Source organism: Ursus arctos, unplaced genomic scaffold (genome assembly GCF_023065955.2).
Source record: "Ursus arctos isolate Adak ecotype North America unplaced genomic scaffold, UrsArc2.0 scaffold_15, whole genome shotgun sequence".
Taxonomy (NCBI): Eukaryota; Metazoa; Chordata; class Mammalia; order Carnivora; family Ursidae; genus Ursus; species Ursus arctos.
In genome coordinates, this window is record NW_026622819.1 from 57,518,708 (window position 1) to 57,533,135 (window position 14,428).

General features: G+C 50.8%; 2 protein-coding genes across 3 annotated transcripts in view; one reads left to right on the forward strand and one right to left on the reverse strand.

Moving 5' to 3' along the window:
* KCNIP1 (potassium voltage-gated channel interacting protein 1) overlaps positions 1 to 14,428 on the forward strand; it is a 332,036-nt gene that overhangs the window by 19,003 nt on the left and 298,605 nt on the right. The window lies entirely within an intron of this gene.
* KCNMB1 (potassium calcium-activated channel subfamily M regulatory beta subunit 1) lies at positions 1,223 to 9,895 on the reverse strand. The gene is made up of 4 exons (XM_026510953.4): positions 9,711 to 9,895; positions 7,392 to 7,549; positions 5,753 to 5,924; positions 1,223 to 2,306 (listed from the first exon to the last, which is right to left on the reverse strand). Exons 2-4 carry the CDS (start codon positions 7,523 to 7,525, stop codon positions 2,037 to 2,039), a joined length of 576 nt encoding a protein of 191 aa, XP_026366738.1. The 5' UTR covers positions 7,526 to 7,549; positions 9,711 to 9,895; the 3' UTR covers positions 1,223 to 2,036.

Sequence of the window (14,428 nt, forward strand, 5' to 3'; positions counted from 1 at the left end):
CTGAGTATTCAGTTACTTCCATTCTGGCCACCGACCATGTGCCAAACCTTTATTCGGCCCTCCCAACTACCCAAAAGGAAGAGTCACTTTTTTTATAGATGAAACACCTGAGAACCAGAGAGATGAAATCTGGCAGAGGCAGAAACAGGATTCCTACCCAGGGGCTGCGGCTAGAATCACAGCTCCAGAAGGAACTTCAGAGACACCAGCCTAACTTCACATCCAGCTCAGGACTTGCCCTGTCAAGCAGTCATTTATCTGTTCTGAAAAGCCCGGTGACAGGGCCCTGGTTCTCTACGCTGCTGGTTCTCACGCTTGAGGGCACATCAGAAGCCCCTGCGGCCACTTTTAAAACAGAGTGCTGTCCCCCTCCTCCGTCTGCCACCTCACCCCATCCCCTTGGGGTTTCTGATTAGGAAGGGCTGGAGCCAGGGCCTGAGAATGTGCATTTCTCCCAAAGCTCCACAGAATGCTGATGTCGCTGCACCAGGGACCATACTTTGAGAACCACTGCTCTTGGAAGACCCCTTGGAGTAGTAATGGTAGAGATGATGGCATGCTCCACTTACGCCCTTTTCAAGCTGAGACAGGCTTCCCTTGCAGGCCAGCGCCCTATACTTACCTGCATTGTAAATTATGAATCCCCATCTATGTGGTTCCCTTCCTTCCAAAGAGGGTCCTTAAAATTACATGTTCTCAAAAGCCTGCCTGCCTCGGATTGGAGCCTGACCCCCTCCCAGCCCACTTCCACTGCTTGGTGATGTGAGGCCCACCCTTCCAAATCCTTCCAAAATAATATCTATCGTTGCTTTTGTGATTAAAAACAAACCCAATGAGGGCCACCTGGGTGGCTCAGCAGGTGAAGTGTCTGCCTTTGGCTCAGGTCATGATCCCGGGTCCTGGGATCGAGCCCCATGTCGGGCTCCCTACTCAGCGGGGCATCTGCTTCTCCCTCTCCCTCTGCCCCTACCCCCCACCGCAGCTCATGCTCTCTCTCTCTTTCTAAAATAAATAAATACAATCTTAGAAAAAATGAAGAGAAGCATATTTGTTTCAAAAATAAAAATCCAATGAAACCACATCTTCCTACTGCTGAAAATTTATAAAAGTATCAAAGATAAAAAGAGGGATGAGAAAGAAAATTAAAATTAACCACCATCCCAAGCCCCAATCTCACTGTTAATATTTCGATATACTATAGTATATTTTCATATAGCCTCTTGTGATATATATATGTGTATATATACACATATATATTTTTTATTGAGATATTGACATATAACATTACATTAGTTTCAGGTGTATAGCGTAATAATTTGATATTTATATATATATATTGCAAAATGATCACCACAGTAAGTCTAGTTAACATCTGTCACCATACACAGTTACAAATTTTTTTTCTTGGGATGAGAACTTTTAAGATTTACTCTCTTAGCCACTTTCAAATACGTAGTATGGTATGGTTAACTGTAGTCACCGTGCCGTCCATTACATCCCCAAGACTTAAGTATTTTATAACTGGAGGTTTGTACCTATATTTGTTAATATTGGAATAAAAATGTATATAGCACCTAGTGTCCTACAGGCACATTCTGAATGTTCTCTGTATGTGGGAGCTGCTGTGGTTTTCATTATGGAATTCAAAGAAGAGAGCGAGGTCTGCCAAGGATGGCAAAGGTAGGCCTTTGAGCCGACCACGAGAACACGGGCGTGGAGACGCATCCTTGCCACCTGTGGGCTGGTGGGTGATGCAGCAGGAAGTGGGCTTCAGTCAGTTGAGCGGGGAAAGATAGTGGAAAGCTCTTGCCAGCTGGCCTTGAGCTCTCGGAAGCCCCAGGGAACCGGTGTACATTCTTAATCAGGAATGACACAACAAAGGGATTTCCCGAAGCCCATCCATGTAGCAGAGGTTATTACAGATCTGCAGGAACAGCGAGAAGGCAGGGGGAGGGAGCAGGGGTACACACGTCGGGAGCAGCCTGGGGGCCCACCCAGTCCCCCGTGGCCCGGGCAGCGCTGCGGCATGGAGAGGCCTACTTCTGAGCCGCCAGGATGGAAAGGGACTGGTTGATCTTCACCATGGCGATAATGAGGAGACCTCCGGTCAGCAGGAAGGTGGGCCAGAAGAGAGAGAAGAGCAGGGTCCGGGGCCCATAGAGCCGCTGGTATAGGACAGTGGTCTCATTCTCCCGAGTTGCTGAGAAGCAGTAGAAAGTCTGTATCTCGTGGAATTTGGCCCTGACCTTCTCCACGTCGGCCCAGGCTGCTTGGTAGTTCTCCAGGCTGCCTGGGATGTAGGAGCACTGCGGGGGGAAAGGCGAGAGCACCCATGAAGTTGGAAACCCTGGTTTCTCTGGGAGAGATGAGGGGCCGGCACGAAGTAAAGAAAAGCGTTGGCTTTGGAATCGGGCCCCCCCCATGGGAGCGAGGTCTGCCGAAAGCTTGGCAGGCTGTGCACTGCAGGGTTCTAGAGGGTTCCTTCACAGTGTCCCGTGTGAGGGTGGTGGCCCAGGAGCTGCTCAGGGGACACGCCAAATACCCCGAGGCAGGGGCCCAGCTGGAGTTCTGGTCCTGCTTGCACTGGCTGTAGAACTTCAGGCATATTGCTTACCTTTCTCAGCCTCGCTGTCTTATCTCTTGAGGGGTTAAGAGCAGCATCTCTTTCAAAGGATGTTATTAAAGGACTTCAAGCTTAACCAACTAATGAGTGACACCCACCGAATGGGCTCTGTATTCGGATTCGGGGCAGAGGTCATACACTCAGTTTCCCACAGGGCCCACACACAGAAGGTTCACAGGTGAAGTGGGTGAGGAGGGAAGGAGATGACAAGTGCCAGCTGACACTCGCCTTGCGCCACAGAGGACAGTCAGGGACTGGTGAGGCCTGGTGAAATGGAGAGAGCCAGAGGCATCCAGACTGGCCATCGTCACTCTATCTGGACAATGGATGCCATGCGATCCAGGAGACCTAAAATAGCCAGGCCTCTGACATTTCAAGAAAAGCCAAAAAGTCAAATTTTAATGTGAACTCCCACAATTTTAAACTATTGGCAAAAATGTGAATTGCAAACCCTTTGAGGTCTAGCCCTGTGCGAGCCAAACAAAGATATTGGCAAGCCAGCATTCGACACGGGGATTCAAAGGAAGGAGAGAATACACTTGAAAGTGCTTGTACCGGCAGAGCGTAGTACACACTTAATTCTGACACCAACTGTCGTCATTAGGAGCCTCTGGCTTGGTCAGGTCCAGCTGGAAAGAGGGGAGGCCCTGGTTTCATCTCCGTTCTGTGCCGGGAGGTCTGAAGGTTGCTTATGTGAGGCTCTGGAAGGTTCTGCAAGCTGGTTCCCCCACAGCACCTGCAGCAGACTAGCTGGAGCGCTGGCCAGGGCACAGGTTCCTACTCACTCTGAATTGCCGAGGGTGGGGCCCAGCAAACAAGTGACTCCTTCATGCACGGTGGTTTGAGACCACTGGCCTGGGGCAGTCATGTCCGATATCAAAATGTAGAGTGTTGAGCCAGCTTCTCCCCAGGCCTTGGTTACTCCCTCGATTTGAATGAGACCCTGTCCCAAGCTGCCTGCCCTGACAGCAGTCATCCAGTGGTAAAGAAGATGGTTGCATCACGGTCCTGACAGCCTGAGAAGTGGGGGAGCTGTGTCCAGAGTCGGTTCCCAGCCAGCCAGGGAGCCGCTGAGGCTGGGGAGAGCTGCCTCCAAGGAATCTGACATTCAAAGTTGCTGGGTACTGCAAGGTCCCAGGAGCAGCTGAATTCAGAATTCTGCACTGAGAGGACCTCGCCTATCTCCCCAGTGCCTCTGGCTATGACCTTGGGGAACTTACCCCATTGAGCAAAGGTGTGGCTGTGGAGCCAGGCAGACCTGGATTCAGACACCAGGTTCAGACACCAGGTCCAAGTTGTGTGACCTTGGTGGGTGCCACCACCTCTCTGAGTCTTGTAAAATAGTTTGTGAGGGTAGCTGCCAGATGACTAGTCATGGAGCCAGGGCTGGAAGGTGTGCTGCAGGAACTGACCCGGGGTGCACTGGGGCAGGGAGAGGCTGGCGACCTCAGGGTCAGGCAGGCAGCCTGCAGGCCAGCCCGCTCTCAATCCCTGTCACACCAGTGATCGCTTCTGCTTGACTTTGGACATTTGTTTCTTGTTCCTCGGGATAGATCAGCAGCCACTGAATGCCAAAGAAGCAGCAGGAGTCCTGGCAGGAGCTGATTCAGGGGGACCTGGGGCCTCTACCCCCATCTGGTGGGGCTGAATCATGCCAGTGTTGACAGAACAGGCCTGGCCCCCTGCACTGTCCAGATCCACTTCTCCGTGACCCCCCTACACTGTCCTAATCCCACTGCGCACCCTCGGCACCCTACCCCACTTCTTCTGAGGTTGGGCCAGTGTATTTTTTGGTAAAATGGTGGTTGTAGATAAGCTTAGCCCTTCCCCCAATTCCCTTCCTTATGCTGGACTTTCAAAGCTTTAAAAAAATTCCCGATTGAACATGAATGCCCAGCTCCACCCTTGGTGGGCCGGCTTCCTCCCCCTGCTTCCCTAATGGTGCTGTGTTGTGTCCGGCCCGGAATGCAGCACCCACTTCTCCTGGCCTACTGCATTGTGTCTGCTCCCTCACTCAGACATCCTCAAAGACTATCGTTGCAGAAAAGAAAAAAATCAGTAAAGTGTTTTTTATAATCTTTTTTTTAATATGGGAACTAATTATTATCCATAACTTGTAGCATCCTTCATTAAAGTTTTGCTTCTCTCAAAAAAAAAAAAAAAAAAAACAAACCAAAACCTACCAGAAACAAAAAGCTTTCTGCTTCCATAATTGGGTCGTGTGGAGCCCACCTGCCCCTTGTGTCAGTGACCGCAGCACCCCTTCCAGTCCTGTCTCTTCTAGGCCCTTCCTCCCACCATGCCGTGGTCTCTGCCCTCCCCTCGTCAGGCATGCTGCCCTCATGTCTCTGTGTATCTAACACCTGCTTGATTTTTAAAGCCTGACCCAAACGCTTTTCTGACACCCTCACCTCATTATTGGCTGGAAAAGTCACTCCTGCCTTTAACCTCATAATGTTCTCTGTTCCTCTCTGGCACTGACCCCTCCCCACTAGGTATTACTTCCCATATGAGCTCTCTCCTCCTGAGTCCAGAGCTCCTAACACAGGAAGTGCTCAGTGACCACTGGATGAATGAATGAATGAGTGAATGGATACGGCCAACTTGTATTTTCTGGAAGAAGGGATAGGATGAGGGGTTGGGGAGGGCGGTGTGGAGAGGCAGTGATGGCAAAATCTCCCAAGCACTGGCCTCCAGAGATTGCTTCAGCCCTGGGCTCCTGGTTTCAAGGAGCAGGGGCTGGTCTCAGGGGTTCTCCTCCGTGGGGTCAGCTCTGGTCAGCCTCGCACTGGACTCACCTTATAGAAGTGGCTGCCATCCACCTGACATGGAGCTCAGCACACCAAACAGCCTCTGACATCATAAGAGCACTTCAGAAAGGGGCACCCAGGTCATGCAGCAGTTAGTGGCAGAGTGGGGATTCAAACCCAGGTCTGTCTGACTCCAACCCAGAGCTGCGAAGTCTGGCTGGACCTCATACCAACTGTGGAGGCTCAAGTCAAGTAGGCTCAGTTCTCTCAGCCTCCTCTCTCCAGAGTGGGGATGGGGATTCAGTTAGGAAGAGGCCCATACACATGCCGGGGGCAAGGGGACACATGCCCTTCCCCACCCCCCCACCCCCATCAGTACCTGCTGGTTCTGGTCCCGAGTGTCCTCTGTGTGGTACAGCACAGCCCACCGGCCCACAGCTGACACATTGACCCAAAGGCACGGGTACTGCGGCACCTTCTTCCCCTCCAGCTCCTCCTGTTCCCTGATGTTGGTCTCAATCAGATGGCACGTGGATTTCTGGGTCCACACGCTGGAAAGACCACGCACACACACACATATCTCAGAACTTGGGTGGCACAGAGCACCGGGTTTCAACCCGTTTAGAAAGACCTAGGGCTGTGACCCTCATCTTGCCATAAGCATCCAGCACCAAAGGAGTGTGACCCCCGAGTCCCTGGATCCAAGAAAAGAACCAGAGAATCAGAATATCAATGCTTATTAGCCTCTTAGACATCATCTACATAAATGGTTCTCACCCTGGCTGCTGACCGAAAACCCTGGGAACTTTTGAAAAGGTTCCCATGTCCAAGCCACACCCCAGCACAGTTAAATCAGAATTTCTAAGGTGGGCAAGGCTCAGGCCCTGATATGTTTTTAAAAGGCCCCTGCCTTGATTCTGATAAGCAGCCAAACCCTGAGACCCCTTATCCGCATCATCCTCCCCTTACAGGTGGTGGGAAGAAGAGTTCAGAAAGGTCAAGTGACTTTTCTGAGGCCACACAGGACCTGAGAGCAGGTCTGATTAGCTTCAGAATCTGTGCTTTTTTTCCCCCAGAAAGGATAGACGCAAAAGGTCTTGATTTGAGCCAGGGTAGGGACGTGGGTGGGGATGGTGCTTAACCTGGAGATAGTGGGTCACGGGCACCCAGCAGCTCTGAGCAGTGCCTCCCTTGGGTAAGATTCCAACCTGGACTCTCTCCAGGGTTATAAAAAGTGAGGAAGAAGCAGGCCTGGGAGAGGCTAACAGGCTCATCAACACAGGAGCGAATCAATTGTGACTCATCTCGCATTTATCAGGCAGGACCCACATTGCCAGATGGAGGGGCTGTCAGCAGCCGGAACATGCCCTGAGGCGAGGGTCGGAGACTTATCCTCAAAAAACAGGTGGAGAGGACCGAGCACGTTTGTTCCAAATAGAAAACGGATCAGGAACTTCACAGCTTTCCCTTTAAAAGCTCAGGTGGTTGACATGCCAGGGAACAAGGAACATTCTCTGAGATTCCAGAGCAGAGCTCCATCGGAGCAGCTTTTGGTTCAGTGTAGACATTTCCTACTTATCAGAAAAGCCCCAAAATGAAATGGTATATACAATGGGGTCCTGAGCTCCCCGTCCCTTGAGATATTCAACAGGAGGTTAGACGCCCACCTGGCCGGGAGGTTTCAGAGAGGGAGTCAAACCGTGCAGACAGTTTATGAAAATCTATAACCTCTGATGTCTCCTGGGATCAAACGGACACTGTGGGATTCGCTCCGATCCTTTGCTGCTGCTTGTGAGAAGCGCCTCCTATGTCTGCTACCCTCAAGTCCCAGATGAGAGGGGTCCAGGCAGGTCTACCCTCCTTGCACTTGAACCCTTCACCCTAAGAATGATTGTCCAGCCCTTCCTGCCTGGTGTGAAGTCAAGGGAGGGGTAGGAAGAAGGCTGGGGTTCCTGGCAGACCAGACCCGTCGGAGAGCGGCTGGAGGATGATGGGGGCAGGCCAGGAGAGCTCCGTACCTTTTCTGGTAGAGGGGCAGCATGGTCGTGCCCAGGATATAGTAGGCGATGACAGCACACATCACCATGGCCACACCCAGGCAAAGGGCTCGAGTCTCTCCCCGCTTCTGGGCCATCACCAGCTTCTTCCCCATGTCCACTGCAGGCAGGGGTCATTTCTAGAGCCACAGAGGCAAACAGACATGAGAGAGCATAGGTGACGAGTAATCCACAGAAGGGGGGACAGGTAAGAGGGGAGGGTGCTCAATGATCGACATCCTCTCTGGTTTGCTACGGAGCTTTGCAACTTCTGAGGGCTGTTTGCCCCCATGTAAACCTCCCATCAACTTTCAGAAGCAAGTGTTATCATTCACTTTCTACAGTTGAAGGATCTGTGGCTCAGAAAAGTAGGGTGACTTGTCCAAGGCCACACAGTGTGTGATAGGTTCTATAATGGTCCACAAGAGGTCCATATTCTCAGCCCTGGAATCTGGGAGTGGTACTTAACATGGCAAAGACCTTAATTTAAGGATCCTGAGATGGGGGATTATCCTGGATTATCCATGTAGACCTTAAATGTAATCACAAGGGTCGTACAAGAACAGGGCAAAGGGAGATGAGACACAGAGGAGGAGAGGGTGATATGACCAGGGAGGAGAGATTGGAGCCATGTGGCCACATGCCAGGAAGTACGAGCAGCCACCAGAAGCCACAGAAGACAAGGAACAATGGACTGTCCCCTCAGCCTCTGGAAGGAGTGAGCCCTGTCAACACCTTGATTTCAGCCCTACCGACACCTCGCTGGCTTCCAGAAGCATGTGAGAGGAGATTTCTGTTCTTTGGGGCCACCAAGTTTGTGGTGATTCATTACAGCAACAATAGAAAAGGAATACAGGAGATCAGTGAATACAGGGGGCCGTAGGGGTGGGACATCAGAGCACTTTCTCCTAGGATACTCATCTCAGAAAAACCTGGAGCATTTCACAGTTTACAAACAATCCCCAGGCAAGGCTGGCTGGGCTTGGGGCAGCAAGCAGAGAAGGAGCAGCGGGGCCCCCAACCAGCAAGGCGGGCTGAGGCCCCAAACAAACCTGTTCTTTCCTGGAGCATGGGTGCACTGGAGGAGCTGCCCTTGGCGTGTACCCTACCTTCCAGGCCCCTCAGTCCTCCCAGCCCCGGGCACTCAGGATGTGAAGGCAGGGGCACCATGTGACCAGGTCTGAGATGTCAGGAAGGGAGGAAAGGAGAGGAAAGGCTCCCCTGTCACAGAGAAGTCTGAACCCTGCTGCTTGCCCAGATCCGGCCTGCCTGCAATGCTCTGATGAGATCGTTGCCCACACCGAGTGAGCAGCTTTGCAGAGTCCTGATCAGTGCTCCTAAAACCACGCAGGATAAAAGAATAGGGTGAGGATATGGTGTTAGTATAGGATTGAACAACCACAGTGAGAGCCTTCAGGCAGGAGGAAGGGGAGGCACTGCTGATGTCCCCTGAGGCCTGGAAGGAAGAAAGGGATTGTAGCTCTAATAGGAGAGATTTCAGTTAGACTCCAAGAAGAACTTCTCGCTTTTGAGAATATCTCTGGACTTTTTGGCTCTCTCTTCCATTTAGAAGAGTCACTCAACATCTGGGGAGAATTTAGGAAAGATGGAGAAAGGTTAAAGAATATAGGGCTTGACATTCTGGTTGACTGTCTTTTCCTTAGAAGGCCAGGGCACAGAGTACCGTGTTCAAGGGTTTGGTGGAGTGTGGGGCAGGGAGGATTCTGAGGTCAGCAGATCTGGGATCAAATCCTGACTTTGCCACTTAGCAACTGTGTGGCCGTTAAAACAAGAAGAAGAGTACCTGCTTCAGAGAGTTCTGACAAAGATCGAGTGACATACCAAATATCACCTATTGATCCCAGGGTCTGGCCCCACGCCAGCTCTCCATAAATACTGGCTGTTACTATTAACAAAGGGAATCCTAAAGGTTTGGAGCACTAGTCCCCAGTGCTCTTGCTGAGTCTATTTTTGTCCCACCCCTCCCCTGGGGACAAGTGTCAGGACTGGTCCTGCTCTCCAGCCTGCTGCTCTCTGGCTGCTCTGGAAGCTGGGATCTGAGTGCTAGGACACTGAGCTACTAGAGTGACCCAGCCATGGAGCAGGCCACCAGACCACGGGCCCAAACACCAGCAGGTCTAGTCTTGGGTGACACCACTGTCAGCCCCTCTGGAGCCCAGAACTGTGATGGACTTCCCCAGGAAGCGAGTTCCCACTGCCAGGCTCCCTCCCCCAGGATCTCCCCTCGAGCCCCAGACTTCAGAGAAACCACTCCCCAAGTGCTCTGGACGCAGTACTCACAGTGTCTGGTGGCCTGGAGTCTTCAGCAGGCAGAGACTTTGGGCCTGGCCCCCAGCCCCCACCCCAAAAGAGGCTGCCTGAGCCGCAGCAGGAAGCTTGGGCTGCCAGCCCATCTCTGGGAAAGCGGCCTTTGGTCCCCATCTGGGACAAGCCTCCATGCCCAAACATGGTCAAGTCTGAGCACACAGCCCCGGGACACAAACTCCAGAGAGTCCGTACCAAGCCCAGGAGACAAGGGCAGCTGTTACCCAGGCCCCCACACCTGCAATTTCCAGGGTCTGTAGGAAACAGATTTTGAACAACAAAAGACTGAGCAAAACTGAGAAGCCCGGAAAGACCATCCTGATACATTTAGAGACATTTCTTCGTCATTCAGTCTCTCCGGGCTGGCAGAGAAGCCAGGAATAGGAAATGATTTTCCTTTCTTTGACACGAGGGAGGGAGGAGGAGTTAGAGCTCTAAGGGGTTGGGCTTATCAGCTACTAGGGGGCTGGCATATCCCCACAGGAGCATCCAAACCTTTCTGAGCCTTTGGTACTTACATGCTGTGTGACCCTGGGCAGGTCACAGGACCTCTCTGAGCCTCAATTTTCTCAACTATGTTGTTGGGTTTTTTTTTTTTTTAACTAACTTTGTTTAGGGATCACGAGTGTTAGGGATAACGAAGATTTGAGGCAGAGGAAGAGAAACCCACCTTTTAAAGCCCAGGCAAGCAGAAGGTAAAAGCAGTGAGACCTCCACAGCTGCGCCAGCCAGCCAGGTCCAGGGACAGCCTGCTCGGCCAAGTGGCCTCCCAGAGACTGTCGAAATACAGTTTGGGGTCATGGGCAGAGATTTGTTCCTCTCAATATGACAAGTGAGCAGCAAGGGTTTTTTTTTTAAGTCCTAGACCTCGAAGATTGACACCGAGGGACACAGGGCCTGGAATGATTCCCCAGAGGAGTGGTTTTCCAAGATGCTCCTTGGCCCATCCAGGAGCCAGAAGAGTCCTTCTGGGGCCCATGAACTAATGCAAAAATGCCAGTCCTTCCTCCCACTCCCCTAGGGAAGGGAGACACCGTGCGTGCAACAGAGCCATTTTTAAGTAGGACAAAAGGGCTACTTGCTCATAATTGACGGAATGAGTTATTAAGGGTTACACATTTGGAATTTATAAGCAAACATTAACATTCTTCCCAAGATACTTTTCCCCTCGGAAGATGGAAACAGGCAAGGAAGAGGGACTGTAAGCTCTTCTGCTGCACGAAAGGGAGCCCCCCTCCAAAATGCTGGGACAAGCTCTGTTCTCGAGGGGTTGTGGAGAAAAACTCAGGTCCCTAGCTGGCTGTGGGGCTGTAGGTGAAGCGTAAGGCAAAAACAATGCTACGACAATAAAGATTAATGCTCTGCATTAACACAGGTTGCTAGAAATCACAAATACCTTCCCAACTCCAAACTTCCAACACCTTAACGTAATAAGCCCTGCTGGCCCATAACAATCTATTCGGGAAGAGATTTTTCTACCCATTTTATAGATGGGGTAACTGTGGTTCAGAGAGGTTAAATAAAGTGCCCAAGGGAAGTTACTTTGCATCTCTGAATCTCAGTCTGTCTTTTTCTAGAATGGAGGCAATTATACCTAACCCCTCAGTGTTTTTGAAAACAAAGGAGATCACCTAAGCTACCTGACAGGCGGATCGTATTTTCCAAAGATGGCCACGCCAACACGCATCCCATCCCACATGCTCGTCTCACAATGTGACATCAACACTCCTCTGTCAAGAGGGGCATCTGTCCTTCGACCTGGGCAGAGCTCTGAAACCACCTTGCCAATAGAATGTGGTGGAAGTGACACTGTGTGATTTCCAAAGCTAAGTCGTAAGCAGTGATAACTGCTTTCCCTGGGCGCCCCTTCCCTTGGAGCCAGCCACCGTTTTATGTGGAAGCCAAGAGGCCACACGCAGGGGCTCCAGCTGACAGCCCCAGCTTGGCTCTCAGCCAACAACCAGCATTCCCCCCCGCACACCAACCTGTGAAGGAAGGAGCCTGCAGATGACTCCAGCCGCCCCCCCCTTCAAGTCCCCCAGCTGAGGCCTCAGACATCACGGAGCAGAGACCAGCCACCCGCTCTGTGCACTTTCTGAATTCCCCATCTACAAAATCCAGGAGAAAATTAAGTGGTTGTTTTATGCCACTCTATTTTGAGGGAATTTGTTATGCATCCATAGTAACTGGAATATACTGTAAGTGATTTAGAAGGGAAACTTACTGTTGCTGGTGATTGTGGTAGAGTTGAACGAGTGGGGATGAAAAAGCCTGAGATGACTGCATAGAGTGCTATGGGGGAGCTTTAGAAATGCTCTCTATATTCTCATCTCAGGTTGCTCACCGCTGCACAAACGGAATAGAAGGACAGTGTTACGGGAGGGAATTTTCATTTATCGAGCAACTACTCTGTGCCAGGGCATGAGCCACATCCATATGCAAATACATATACATACACACATGCATACATATATGCACGTGCGTTTGCACATGCATGTACACGTGTATACATACAGCGCACACATACATGTGAGTACACGCATATACATGTGCATGTGTGTGCGTACACAGTTATACATGTGCAGTTACACATACACACATCTACACGTGTGTGCACATGCATGCACATACACACATGCACACACATGTGCGTGCATATACGTGCATGTGTGTGTATACAGATGTGTACATACGTACATGCATACACATATACACATCCATACACCTATACACATCTGCACACACATATACACACATATGTGCATACATACACACGTGTAAGTACACGTGTGCACGTACACACTCATGCATATGCATACACAAATGTACACACGTATCCATTCCTCTCAGCAGTCCTCGCCAAAGGTCATTTCTGTGATTTGCCCAAGATCACTCCCCTGTCACATGACGTGACAGAGCCTGGTATGGACCTGTGCTTGCTGACTCCAAAGCCCATCCCCGTCCCTCCATGACCCCCCGAGGCGCAGTCTTCAAGGGAACCAGTGTTTTTTCACGAGTCTGCTTCAGCCACTGAGCAAGCCCCTCTTCTCAGTCTATAGCCCTTTCTGGATTGTGCATCACTTATTTATTTAAACCCTTTGGAATCAATATCTATTCCATGCCACCATTTGGGATAATAAGTCCCATAAATCAAATTGGCAACCGTGTCCTGAGCCTGTGCTGAGGGTGTGTCGCTGGCTGCGTGCCGGGGGGAGTGGATGTGAGTCGCCCTCCGTCGTAGCGAAGCCACTCGCTCACAGACACTCGAGGACCTACTGTGCGGAGGCTCTGAGCACGTCACTGCTGCTGTGCATCCCGATGGGACAGGGAGGATGTGGATTTTTTGAAACCGCAAAGAGGCACAAGGGAAAAATAAAAGGATGTATTTTGGGGGAGAGAGAGTCATAAAAGACAGAGGAAATCATAATGAAAGATTTTTCAATGGAGTTGAGAAGACCAAGTATAAACAGGACAATGAAATATCCATCTTTGAATTAAATGGCAAGACTGGACGCGACGAGGAACAGGACAGGGCCGCCCGCTCTGAGTGAAGGGAAGCCTCCCGCCTTTCTCATCGGACTCTCCAGCCGTGTTTTTGCTTCCCCTCATTTTTCTTACTTAGTGACAAGGTATTTTAGCCTGCTGTATTGTTAACATAATTGTAAGCAGCTTGAAATCCTCTTTGAAACAAGGAAGAGCATAAATAAATAAAGAGTACTGCTCTCCATCTGTGCGGTAAGAGCGTTTTCTTACGCCTCTTTCTTACTGCAAAACCATCCATGCTCACTGTGGAACAGTTGTACAATAGACAAATTCAGGAAGAAGACGAGGCACAGCAATAACCCGGCCACTTGGAGGGAACCGCTGGTCAGGGGGTGTGTGTGTCCTTGCAGACACTCATAAAGGGAGGCGTGCATTCTCTCCTTCCAGAGGGCACATCCCTGTGTCCCCACCTGCCAGGGAGCTCGTCCTCTTCCCTAGGAGTCGGTCCTGGGGTTCTCACCTCACCTCCTATTCCTTTAGCCACTCTCCTTGCCTCGTGGGCCCGGTCAGCGCTGTCATTTAACGTGCTCAGAGCACCACGTGCAGCTCCTTCAGAGCAGTTCCTGTCCCCGCAACGTTACGTTTATTCATGTGCGTTCCCCCTTCACAGGTCTCCCCACTGGAATGCAAGCTCTCTGATATCCGCGGCAAGGACTTTTCCTATTCACAGTCACATCTCCAGATAAACACAGAAAATTGGGGATTTGCTGTGGTTTGTGGTTTAGTCTGAAAAAAAAATCTCTTGCTTTTTCAAAAAATATTCACCATCTTACCCATTTTTTTTAAGATTTTATTTATTTATTCGACAGAGATAGATACAAACAGTGAGAGTGGGAACACAAGCAGAGGGAGTGGGAGAGGAAGAAGCAGGCTCATAGTGGAGGAGCCTGATGTAGGGCTTGATCCCATAACGCTGGGATCACGCCCTGAGCCGAAGGCAGACGCTTAACAGCTGTGCCACCCAGGCGCCCCCATCTTACCCATTTTTAAGTGGACAGTTTGGGAGTGGTAACTATATGGACATTGTTGCACAACAGATCTCCAGAACTTTGTCATCTTGCAAAACTGAAACTCTGTACTCATTAAACCACAACTCCCATCTCTCCTTCCTCCTTGGCAACCACCATCTAGTGTCTGTCTCTCTAGTCTGG